This window comes from Pezoporus flaviventris, unplaced genomic scaffold (genome assembly GCF_033815535.1).
Source record: "Pezoporus flaviventris isolate CSIRO_AGI_PZ_B2104156 unplaced genomic scaffold, CSIRO_AGI_Pfla_v1 ptg000013l, whole genome shotgun sequence".
NCBI classification, from domain to species: Eukaryota; Metazoa; Chordata; class Aves; order Psittaciformes; family Psittacidae; genus Pezoporus; species Pezoporus flaviventris.
Window position 1 is genome coordinate 24,070,563 of NW_026892561.1, and position 12,734 is coordinate 24,083,296.

At 39.1% G+C, this 12,734-nt stretch overlaps 1 protein-coding gene across 1 annotated transcript in view; it reads left to right on the plus strand.

The window, feature by feature from the left end:
* Positions 1-12,734, plus strand: part of PSMD1 (proteasome 26S subunit, non-ATPase 1) — a 69,877-nt gene that overhangs the window by 11,161 nt on the left and 45,982 nt on the right. Inside the window, exons 10-16 of the mRNA XM_061452262.1 lie at positions 1,071-1,159; positions 1,827-1,905; positions 2,698-2,871; positions 3,835-3,946; positions 4,310-4,506; positions 5,096-5,191; positions 5,733-5,797. Of these exons, the coding sequence (XP_061308246.1) occupies positions 1,071-1,159; positions 1,827-1,905; positions 2,698-2,871; positions 3,835-3,946; positions 4,310-4,506; positions 5,096-5,191; positions 5,733-5,797 (812 nt within the window). The remainder of the gene's footprint in view (positions 1-1,070; positions 1,160-1,826; positions 1,906-2,697; positions 2,872-3,834; positions 3,947-4,309; positions 4,507-5,095; positions 5,192-5,732; positions 5,798-12,734) is intronic.

The window sequence follows — 12,734 nt, forward strand, 5'->3', positions numbered from 1 at the left end:
TCATCTTACGTTTTAGCATGACCTCCCTGGGTACATGTAAAACTTGAACATGTGAGGCTGAAGAAGAGCTGATTGCACCCAAAGAAGGCCATATAATCATTGTTTGAACTGACAACTAGCATGATCTTGTGACAGGCTGCCATTAGCATGTTGGTTTGTTTTGGTTTTTTTTTTTCCAGTTGGTATAGAAACTAATACTTTTCTTCACAGTCCTCCCCTTTTTTGTTTTTTGGTGGGTTTATTTTCATCTGGTCAGTAAGATGGATGAACTTACCCTTCAGGTCCGCGACTGATCCGTTGCAAGTGCTGCTGGCTGGGGAGTGATGGAGTCAGCCAGGACTGTAGGTTACAGTACGTTGGTATCTTTGTTGAGGTGTTCATGAGACCATACTTTCAGCTTGGCTAAAGAAATCCTGATATATGCTGAGAGACTAATACTTCTGATCAACTACTGTAGACAGTGCTAGTGAACTGAGTAATTTGTTTTGGTTTGGAAGGTGTTACTCAAGGGTGGGTAAATGAAAACTTACAGGTAAATAGACTTTCTTAAGCTAAATGATTATTAGAAACCATATGAGAATTTTTTTACATGTGAAATGAGATGCACATTGTCAGCAAAAATGGTGGGGGTGCTTGTCAACAGGTTCATCTGTTTCAGGAGGCACTTCAAATGTATTGGAATATCTTTTTCCATCTACTGGTTAAGTCTTGGGAATAATCCTGCTTGGGAATGATCCTGCATGGTGTTCCAGGGGTGACTTGAAAATGTCAGCAGCACACACACTGCAGTGCTCAGTTGTGGGAACCAGAAGGAGGGGTTTTCCAGTTAAGCTGCAATTGAAGTAATTGCATCTCTAACAGAAACTCATCAAAAGGATTGGTTTGCACTGGAAAGATGGGTTGAGGATATATTAAAATGTATTAACAATCTATTAGTTTGATTAAAGGTAAATTGCCAGTTAAATTAAGCACAATTATAATCCATTTTTCTGGTGTACTGGCAAGCATGCTAAGTGGCCTAAGGCATACCTTTTGCTGACTGGTGATACTGGTTGTTTTTGTTCTTTCAGGATGCAGTTCGGAATTCTGTGTGTCATACAGCAACGGTTATAGCAAACTCCTTTATGCATTGTGGTACAACCAGCGACCAGTTCCTTAGGTAAATTTAGGCAAGGAAGCTCTAATGTCATTTAGAGGTCTTTGAAGAACATTGTTGCCCTGCTTAACTTGATACTGTTAAAAGGGTGTCTGCAAAACTCTAGGCTTACGGAAGAATACACAAAGGATCTGAAAATTAATGTGCAGGCAGAGGGAAGAAGCTGGAATTGTTTCCTTTTCTCTCTCTTCACAAACTGACTTGATTTGACTGCTAACCATGTGAGCAGTTTGGAGGGTAGAGATCTGGAATGTTTGTTCTGTATGCTAGTTGGAGAATTTCAGAGATGATGTATCTTTTTTTGGTAGAGACTGACAATGCTGAATGACTCTTGGAAGGCAGATGTGAGCATTTACCTTACCAGAGACTTGAGGAAAGCTTCAGAAACTCTGCTAGAGTTTCTCCCAGAGAGTGGATGGGCTGCATTTTAGGCAGTTGTTCTCATCTTTCACTGAGATGACCAGTATCAAGGAGGTTGATTATGACCACCCAAAAATCAAGGCTGGTGAACAGAAGAGAGGTGTAAAGTGGAAATGTGGTTAGTCTTCTTGCCTTCTGGAGCTGCTTTTCTGGTTTGAAAGAGGTCTTTAGTGCTGTGAAACCTTGCTTGTAGGACGAGGAACAGGCTGTATGAAAAACTTTATATAACCTTTCTCTTTTCATCTTCCAGAGACAATTTGGAGTGGCTGGCCAGGGCCACTAACTGGGCTAAGTTTACTGCTACTGCCAGCTTGGGTGTTATACACAAGGTAATGTGTTCATTGCCCTCTGTTCAATATAAATGCTTGACTTGTGAGCACTGAAGGCATTGAGATAGGGATTCTGAAAGTTGCCTGCACTCCAGTTTACGTAGTGTATTGAAAGGCACGACTGTAACAAAGCTGGTGTCTTTGCACTAGAAGAAAAGCTGTGCTTTATCAAGTCTGTCTTCTCTGATACCCGATGTAGTTTATGTCATATTTTATTGAGCCTCAAAAAGGTGGTAGTGGAACACAGCTCAAGGAGTCTTCTTCCTAGATTTTCTCTTCCTTTGTGAGTTGAACAGAGTCAATAGTTTCTAGCTATTAAAACTGCAGGTGTACATTTCTTAAGTGGTTTTAGGACAGTACTGTCCTTACTGTAGTAAGCTTCAATAAGTTTGAATGGTGACCTGAATAGTCATTTTCTTCAAATTCATGCACAGAAAGGGCATGTTTAGAGCTGTTTTGAAATAGCGAGAAGTCTTTGTAATTGTGTCGTGCGTCTCAGCCCTCATTAAGGTGGTCTAGTGAATGAACCAGTGTAGCTTCAGGCCAAATTTGTCATGAATCAGTGACCAAGTGATTGATGAATACATGTGTATTGTGGTTAATAAAACCCCAGTACAGAAGAATTCTTTTCTGATTGTACAGCACTGAAAGGCTGATTTTTGTGAGAAAGTAATGGCTATAACTTGCTTTCTCCTGACATATTTAAATATCATTGTGAAGTATGTGCATATGCTGTTTTTTCACCTTTCACTTCCCACTGTCTTCTCTTCCTGCTGGACACTGGACATACAGGGTCATGAGAAAGAAGCATTGCAGCTAATGGCAACTTACCTACCCAAGGACACCTCACCAGGGTCAGCATACCAGGAAGGAGGGGGCCTGTATGCCTTGGGTCTCATTCATGCTAACCATGGTGGAGACATCATTGACTATTTGCTGAACCAGCTGAAGAATGCCAGTAATGATGTATGTACTGGGTTCAGTGATTAACCTTTGTTTTGTTGGGAGTATCCAGCTTGTTTAGGGTTAGAGGTGGCTAAGACCATGGCAGTAGGGTGGTACTTACACTTTCTTTGGGCCTTAAATATAAAGTTTGGTTTTAACAACCTATTGCTGAAGGTTTAGGTAAGATTTTTAGGAAATTCTTTGAATTTAGGAAACAGTTGACAGTAAATCTAGCTTCATCTTCCTTACTCCTTGTGTATCTACTTAGTTTTGCTAGTAAACCTGCAGTATTCAGGGACTGTTACTGCTTATGGTTTAGCTGTCAAAAGAATAAGCCACAAAATGCGTCTGCTGCCCTATAGGTTTAATGCAACTTATTAAAAAAACCCCTATTTTACTTCACCACTCACTGTTTGTAAACCTCTACAAAAAGTCTCATTTTCAAGTTAGGAATGGATTAGTATTTTCCCAGCATGTTCCCTTCTTCTCTAGGGAATTTCACACTGCTTTAAAAATTCTGTGAAAGGATTCCACTCATCTTATTGCAGATGTATTGTTTTTCCTGTATCCATCGTTAGGTCAGAAGAGGATGTAGACCGTTCAAGCGGGTTACTGATTTACCTTTCTAGTTAAAAAGTATTACTAGGCAGCAGTTTTTACACATGGCACAGTTTTATGCTTTTATGTAAATCACCCAGTGGGGGAAAAGACTTTAAAGATACTAGAAAGTGTCTTGTGCTATGTGTAAAGCTTCTGGTACTCATTGTTTATGGGGTTTTGAACCACTATTTCTATAGTTTTCTGCCTCTTTCATCAGAATTACTGCCTGAGATGGTCAAAGTGGTATTTCTAACAGGTATTTCTAATTTTGGGTGGTTTGAGACTGAAAGTTTGCAGCTTTATGTTGATGGAAAAACGTCTACTTCAGCTGAAGCCATATTTTTCCTGGTTTTATGATGACTAAAGTTGCATATGCTTCTCTAGATTGTCCGACATGGTGGCAGCCTGGGTTTGGGTCTGGCTGCCATGGGGACAGCACGTCAAGATGTGTACGATCTGCTGAAAACAAATCTATACCAGGATGATGCAGTGACAGGTAAATGTTCTGCTTTCAAAGCAAATAACCATCTGAGGCCTTATCAGGCATCTGGGGTTTTTTGGTGTGTGGTTTTTTTTTTTTCCAGGTTTTCTATTAGCAGCATAGGTTGCCTTAGCTGTGTTTTATTTACTGACCTTTTCCTAATCAGCATGGTTTTTTAGTTATATGGCACTAACGTTCAGAGGTCCTGTCAGGACTGGTCTGTGGCATTATACCAAATATTGGTAAGACGTGCTATGTCTTTAAACAGTCTCCTATTTGATCTGTTGTCCTACTTCTTGTGTGATTTTCTAGATAGAATATTTACAGCTTTTGGGAACAGAGTTTGCTTGATTTTTTTTGCTTTTCTGTGCTGCGCAGGTGAGGCAGCTGGCTTGGCACTGGGACTGGTTATGTTGGGATCTAAAAATGCTCAAGCTATTGAGGACATGGTTGGTTATGCACAGGAAACCCAGCATGAGAAGATTTTGCGAGGCCTTGCAGTTGGAATTGCTCTGGTCATGTATGGGAGAATGGAAGAGGCAGATGCTCTCATTGAGAGTCTCTGCAGAGATAAGGTAAGTTTAGTTGTGAATTAATCCCTGGCCCTTTTGTTACACATGTGACCTTCCTGTTCTCTTGTGAAATCTCCAGCTATGGTAGGTTGGCTGTTTCAAGCCAGGGAAGTTCTTACATAAGTCTCAAGCGAGGCACTTTCACAGCTTGCTTCAGTCATCCTGATCAACAGTAGAAGAACAAAAGTGCTTAGCTGTGTATTTTTTAGTCTCATACTTTCTACTATAGTTCTGTGAGCAGCAACAAGGAGCATAACAGGTTGTAATGATTAAAAATGGATGAGGTTTGCTGTAGATGGTTCATTCTTGAGGATCTAGTAGTGGTTCAATAGCAGATATTGAATAAGAAGCAAAATAACACATCTGCCGGATACTGTCTTTGGCAGCCTGTGGTGTAGCAACTTTCTGTCCCCCTGAAATTGGTAATGACAGCCCTGCTTTGGTGATTGTCTTGTAACTCATCCCTAGTAAACAGTTAAGCAACAAAGCTACCTTTTTTCAGATTCCAGGCCCAAAAGTGGAGCAGATTTAAAATCAGAATTAGTAAGTCACTCTTTGGGTGGATATTAAATATTGCTGTTTTCTCTTCCAGGATCCAATTCTCCGTCGTTCTGGCATGTACACTGTTGCTATGGCATACTGTGGCTCAGGGAACAACAAGGCTATCAGGCGCTTACTACATGTGGCTGTAAGTACTGTGGGCTTAGAGGCACACAGCAAGAAGTATGTGGTGTGAGAGTAAGCGCATCACTGACAGGTTTTGTGTCTGTGGTGTTAATGTTCTAGTCTAAATCAGAGGTTGTGAAATGATGAAAGCTTTCCTTAACACTATGAGTAGCAATAACAGGGTCTTCTGACATTAGGATAACTAGACTTTCAGCAAGAGAATATTCAGCCTGATACCACAAAAAGGGAACTTGTTTAAAAATAAACACAATCCAAAAATAGTTGGTAATGGCTTTGTAGTGAATAGTCTGTGTAACAATGGGCTGGGAAAAAGCAACTTAAGCTATAAAAGATGAGGTCTGTCTGCTCCTTGATTGGCTTGCAGTTACAGCGTATGAACAAGAGTGAGGCCATTTCAGCTAAGGCTGAACATGATTTTTAACTTTCTCTATTGTTGTATCTTCCTGATTAACTTGGCTTGAAATGTTTAACCTGGCTTGAAATGTTGCAGAGTCCTCAAGTGTTTTAACTACATTCTGAATGTCCTGTTTTCCCTTTGGTAGGTGAGTGATGTGAATGATGATGTGAGGCGGGCAGCTGTTGAGTCGCTTGGTTTCATTCTGTTCAGGTACAGTATCTTACTTGGTCACTTCTACAGCCTTCAATTTGATGTCCATTGCATTTTCAGGAATTGCGTATGCTATTGCTTTCACAAAATTACGTAATTGCTTACTGAGTGGAGGTTGAAAAGTCAAAAAATTGAGAGAGAATAAAACTTCATGCAGAATTAGAAGCCTTCCTTAACGTTCAGCAGATGCTTAATGAGCCTTTCTGTCAGTTTCCAGACTTATGGCTTAATTGTCTGAATAGAGTTAGATGAAGTTGACAAATAGAATGAAAAATCAATATTTGCAGGATTGAGACTTAATGAAAAAATTAAATATAAGGGGCTTATGCCAGGCCTCTTAAAGGCAGCAGTACTCAGACAAATATGTCTGCCTGATTGCTATCTACAATGTTCTTGGAGGTCATGACTTTAGCAAAATAATTTGAAGAAGAATGTTGAAATAATCTTTGTTTTTAAGTATCCAGTGCTAAACCCTGACAGGTTACTGGGGTTACATTGTGGTAATGTAGAGCCCATCACAAAATAGTCATGATGTTTGCTTTGGTTCTCTGAAGTGAAATCAGTTGCTGATCTGGTATTTTCTAGTGCTCTATGGATAGTTCCCTAGGTAAGAGGTGCTGGGCTTGGTTGGTGTGTGTTTGTTTGGTGGTTATTGGTTTTCTGCTTGGTTGGTTGTTTTTTTTTATTAGATTGGGGAATAAAAGTCTCCCCTTCATCTGTTAATACAGTAGTCTGTGTAATTTTAGCACTGAGTTAAGCTGCAGCCTTTGGGTGTGTCTGAGAGGAGGTAGTGCATACATGGGTCCAGCACTTGTAATGTAAAAATCTTTGTTCACATCTTCCTTGGATAGTGGCAGTTTGTAAAGTCACCCATAAAAGCTGGATAAGAGGTGCTTAAAGGTGGTATTAAAAAAATGGGTTACTGATACGATGAGTCAAGTTCGTCATTAATGAACGAGTTTTCTAGGTGAGCAGCAGGTGTCTCTCAAGAGCTTCTGCTCTGTTGCATTGTTTCTTGCTGCATAGCAATAGTCTCCTGAAGTCAAAAGGGTCTGTTTAACTGGCTTCTGCATCTGTGTACAGAAGGAAAATTCCATGCAGGCCTTCCATATTTTCAGGCATTTTTTTTTCAAACAGGTTGTGACAAACCACTTTTGATCTCTGATTTCAATGTGATTTTTCTTCTTAATAAACACAAAATGTAATTGGACGTCAGTAGCTTCCTCAAAAATGAGAAGCTTTCAAGGCTCTGAGCTAAACCATTTACCATGTGCTTGCATCTTATTGGAGCAAGGTACTTCTGGGCCTGTTTTCTCCATATCCAGCAACAAGGAAATGAGTAACATTACCTTTGACTCTTTCACCTGCTCTGCAGTGGTTCATATCTTATCCTGCCCCTTCTTCTGAAGGGGTACGGTCCAATACTTGCTTGTACAGCAAGGAGAAACTTACAAATTCCAGTGTCCACCTGACTTGGTAGCAAAGGACTGAAACTTTTTACCTCATTATCATTGGCTTCTGGAGACTGAAGGCTTGTGTCAAGCTGTTGTAACTGCTAACATTTTTCACTTGATAACTTCCATAAAGTACATGATCAGTTGTTTTGCTTTAAGACGCAGTTCTGGAGGGAGCCCTTGGTTTGTCTAGCCCAGACTCCTGCATTCGCATGCAGCAGTGGATTTTCTGCCTAGTGGGCCCCACAGGTTACCCCGCACATTATTCTCTCTAATTATAAACCAAAAGCTGTGTTTCAATTTCTGGAAATAAATAATGTACATCACTGTAGTGATCTAAAAGGAGGTTTTACATTTACATTTCCTGTTTGCTGAAACTGCTAGTTAGAGCTAGTTGTGTTCTATAGCCCATAAAGAACACATGGGCTATGCGTTTGTCAGAGTTTGTGCGTAAAATGACATCTCTTAGGACTGTTGCTTGTTGAAGACTATCTAGATTTTCTTGTGTTAAAAGCCCCTGATGCAGCATTGAATGCTGGCAAGAGTCAGTAATCTGTCAGCTGCTAGGTGTACAGAGCTTTTGAATGAAGTGGTTTGTGATGGGAGCTGAGCAGGTCTCTAACATTGTGGGCTAAGCCCCAGAAATTAATCTTGTCTTAGGTGGAAGAACGTGACTGAAGCTCCTGTGAGAAGAGATGTTGTTGAATTCTCTGTATGTGGTTGCAGAAAGAGGGTTATGAAGTCAGGATTCAAATAAGAGAATAAGTTTGTTTAATGCAAAAAAAGCCTTTTTGGTTTTTAAGACTTATGATGAAATGGAAAACACAATAAAGTGCTTTACTTTTTAAAATTGGAAAGAATTATTTTTATCTTAATTTTTACCAATTCAGATCCGGAATTGATTTTTGTTTACATTGCAAAGTGAGATGTAATTGGTTTATATAGTCAGCTTTTTTTAATATTGCTATATGTTAGAGCAATGCTGCAGTGTATCTAAACACTGTAGTTTATGTGAAAAATGAGGAGGTAGATGTTTTATAGATATAACAAATACGGTTGGGGAGAAGGCTTCAATGTGGGAGGCAGCAATGCTTGAAACTGTGAACTAAAAGGGTTTAATATTCTCACAGCAGTGTTAAGGGCCATGGGGAAGAAGGACTTAAGTTGCGAGATGCTGCTTATGCCTTGGTGCGGTATTGTTGGGAAAAGGCTAAGGGCAGGAGAGGTAACAATGCAGCCTCTAGAGAGTCTCAAAAGAAAGATGTAGTCTCGGCTGTTAAGTGTAGGCTACCCAGAGCCAGAGAACTCTGCATGGCTTATGTTCAGTTCTTCATCTTAGGATTAGGCAAGTGCGATAGTAATGTTTCCTGCTTTTGTATTCTTTGTGTTTACATAGTCTTTGGTATTTTAACACTATATATTTGTTTTGAGGCAAACATAGGTCAGATACTTAGATTTTGTTCCAGGAATACTTGGACAATTTGTTTTAACCTCTGCAACCTACCTTTATCCAGTAGGCAGATGGCAAATCTTCTGGGTAATTGAGTAATAGGCTAACAGTCACTCTAATGTGATCTGTACCAGTCACTTTTTAAGTTCATTAACTGTGAAGAAGAGGAATTTAGTGAAACATAGCTGCTTGTTGATTCTTGCATGGGGAAAGGTGAAAGGGTTTTGATTAGCTCCAACCCATTTTTGTCTTATTGTGTCTTCCTGGGGAAGGAGGGTGAGGGTCCCTTTCAGTGAAAGGTTAATAGTAACAGAAATCTTCCTATAACCAGAAGAAGCTTCAGACTTTCACCGAAGTATTTTTAGATTTGAAAGTGCTTTTATCTATAGGTTTGAAACTGGAAACAGAGCTGTGCGTCTTCACTGACCAAACTGTTGTGCACCGGAGAATTCCCTTGGCATCTCTGGCAAAACTAATCTAAATTCTAATGAAAATTGTAGCTGTACACTCAGATTGAAACAATGAATGCATTTGTGCAATCAGTACACTATGACATCTTGCATTAATTCTTCCTTGCTATTTTAGCATCATTCTAGACCACTTTGTATTCATGAGATTCTACTTCAGGAAATAGAGCTCAGGGCCTTATGTTGCCTGAGAGCATTTGAAAATCTCTGCAAGTGTTTTAACTTCCTACTGTAAAGTAGAATGTCTACACAGCTAAGCAATATGATTGGGTTCAAATCTGAGATAGGTGCAAGCTAGGCTGAAGAAACCTGCTGAAATCTCCAGAGTATTCCTTTGATTAGTCACTTGGTCCTTACATCGTAAAGCTTATAAGCACTGCCTATAGTGCCTATAATAAGCCTATCAGCTGATATATAAAGATTTTCGTATCACTAAATCACAGCGTGCGTGAGAAGAGTGACAGAAACCAATCTAATATTCCTCCCCACCTCTCATTCCAGAAAAATATTTTCAGATTCCCAGATATACACACTAAAGCTTTTTAACTGAGTAACTAAACATTTTAAGCAGTGCAATTTATAACTAATTTGATTGTCTGACCAAATCCTTGAATTTGCTTTAAAACTACTGTTCAGCAGCTGAAGTTTCAAGTTAAGTCATAAAAAAATGCTGAGATTCTTTGAGCCATTAAAGTAAGTTGATGTTTTGTTGTTTTTTTTTAATGGCAAATATTCCTGTTGGATTTTATTAAGGTATATTGATGTGCATCTTGCAGAATAAAAGACTTATTTGTTGTGCAGTGGTTAATGTATTTGAAAATGAGTTGCTGTCAACTGTCTAGAGCATTCGTGAAGAGGATCCTTCAGAAAGCAAAAAGCTCCTAATTTTTAAGAGCATGATACTGTTTTTCAGAGGTTGGAAAGGATCTTGGTACCTGGATGCAAGGAATCTTAGGTGTGGCTAGACAAATAGGGTTTGACATAACATTTTAAAAAAGTAAATATGGACCTTTCAGCAAGTCATCTTTCCTATTTTGTAGCTGGCTTCCTATTTAAAAGCTAAAAAGCTGCCTCTCCTGCAGGGCAAAAGCCTTCCTTTGCTACTGGAGAAAACAGTGTGTCCCAGGGGAATGGACAGTGACAGTAAACAACATGATGTCAAATAACAAAGCAGAAATAGGGAAGTTACTTCTCTCCTGACTGCTGTTTTTACCATGTTGATAGTTACCTAGAGAGCCAAAGGGGAAGTGAAACGAAGAAGTGCTTCTTAACAGTTGTACGTAGGCATTTTTATCAATGTCATGAAAGAAATCTAATGTTTCATGGTAGTATTAAGTCAGTGCTGAGAACGGGCCAGAACTCTGGGACTCTTGCCTCCAGCTTCCAATGCAAAGAGCCAGAGGAGCTCTGGTGAATGTCCTGTCTCTTTTGGCTCCAGAGTACCAGGTTGTTCAGTATGTATTCACCAGGTTTACTGTGCTTGCATTACTTTACCTTTTAAGGCTGAAGTTACATATGACAGCCTAGAAAAAGATTTAGGGGAGTAATCCTTTTGCTTTCTCATACCAGCCTGAAGTGCTGTGGATTTTTCCACAGTAAGAAAATGGTGTAGGAAAATTACATTTTCTATGAAGCAGCATAAAAAAATCAGCATGCCTCTTGTATGCTAGTGAACAGCTTTATAACATCAGTCTCTCTTCTCTTGTCCTCTGCTTAACACGATTTTTAAACTGTATTTTGATGCATTTGAAATCAATACGAGTATGGGAAGATGTGAAGTGATTAGGAAAGTTTTACATTTGGAGAATGCAAGATAAGTGATGAATACATTTTTCTGGCTGCCTGAAAATTTTCTTAGAATCATAGAATAGTTAGGGTTGGAAAGGACCTTAGGATCATCTAGTTCCAACTCCCCCGTCATGGGCAGGGACACCTCACACTAAACCATACCACGAAAGGGTCTTGCAGCTTAATCCCCCAGATGATTTGGGACTGGTTCCACAAAACATGTTTTAAATCAGCACAGTTGAGATTAGCTGAATTTCTGGCTTCTCTGTTTCATAGAGTGGTTTAAAGGTTGGGATTTTGTTTGGTTTTGCTTGGTTTTTTAGGGTGGTGGTTTTTTTTTTTCTTCATGATATTCCCTTTATTTTCATTTCAAGACACTTGAATTCTGTTAGGCTTCGAACTCCATTGTTTTCCTCTCTTCAGGGCTGCTAAGGTGGGTATATTTATAGGTAGTCCTTATGTCCATGTCTGTGCTGTAATTTTTAATTAGATAGGCAGCCAGAACATTAACTAAATATCTCCTAATGTATTAATGAAACAACAACAACAAAAAAAACCTCATACTTGTCCATTGCTCTTCTAAAATGTGTTTCTTCCCATAGTGCTTGTATGTTGCAGATCAGCTTTTACTCTTGTCTGTCTTGCTTCTCTAGTAGTTTAAACAGAAATGAAATATGCCAGATAAAAGCTTCTATGATAATGAGGAAAGTTAAACTAGGTAACTGTATAAGTTACTATTTTTATGTAGTACATTGAGGCCACAGAGCTGGCCACATGATTGGTTTGTCATGGGCCAGGTTCTGGAAGAATTGAGAGCATCTTACTTCAGAGAAAGGAATGCCTTATAAATTTGTGTTGCTTAAAGATGATGTCTGTGGATGTGGTCCTGAGCTTCCTATCTTGCTTGTTAGTACCACACGAGCAGTGTTGTCCTTAGTTACTGTACAACAAACTTGTGCTTTCTTACAGTAGCTTGCAGTGACTCTCTTATTTTCAATCATGTCTTGCTAATGAAGGTAATGTCTTTGCTCAAATCTGTTCTTGTAGATACAGTTGCTAAAACAAGATCTCTGCTGTCTGTTATATTGTCTTTTTATTTCATAGTTCTGCATCTTCTCATCATCTTTCTTCTCCCTCTGTCCTCATGCTTTCCAAGACTGTTACCTGAATTCTTCACTTGTTTGCTTTCTCAGTGGACAAGAAATTTCTTTTTACACTTGTCATGTTAAATGGAATGTGCATGTTTTTCTGTCCATGGAGAAATTTCCTTTCTTTGTAGGAAGACTGGATTTTTGATGAGTCACTAGTCCTTTGGATTGAGGTTTATTATTGCTGACTATATTCAATAACTGGAACATGTTTCTTTATATGGTTACTAAAACTGAGAAATCTATATGCCGGCTTCACAAAATCTTTGCCAAGTGAGACTTTTTCAAGGGTCATTTCCTGTTAGTCTAACCACTGATTACTAAGAGGCCTTACTTTGGGGGGTTCATTTTATTCCTACTCCCTCACCCCTTGAGCTTCAAGTAGTCTAGGTCTTAATAAGGCTTTTGATTCTCAAATATTTTTAGATGTAGGTATCTTTTACAAGTATAGCAGTCCATCAATTCTGGCTTTAACTACAGGATCCCCTTAAACAAATTTTAACAAAAAGAGGTGTAAGAGCAGTTAGAGCTTTTTCTTACTTAAGTGACTAGTGACTATCGCCAAAAAGGGTAGGAAGAAGACAACATAGTTATAGTAAGTAACACAGAAGTATTTTTAGTAATTTCTTC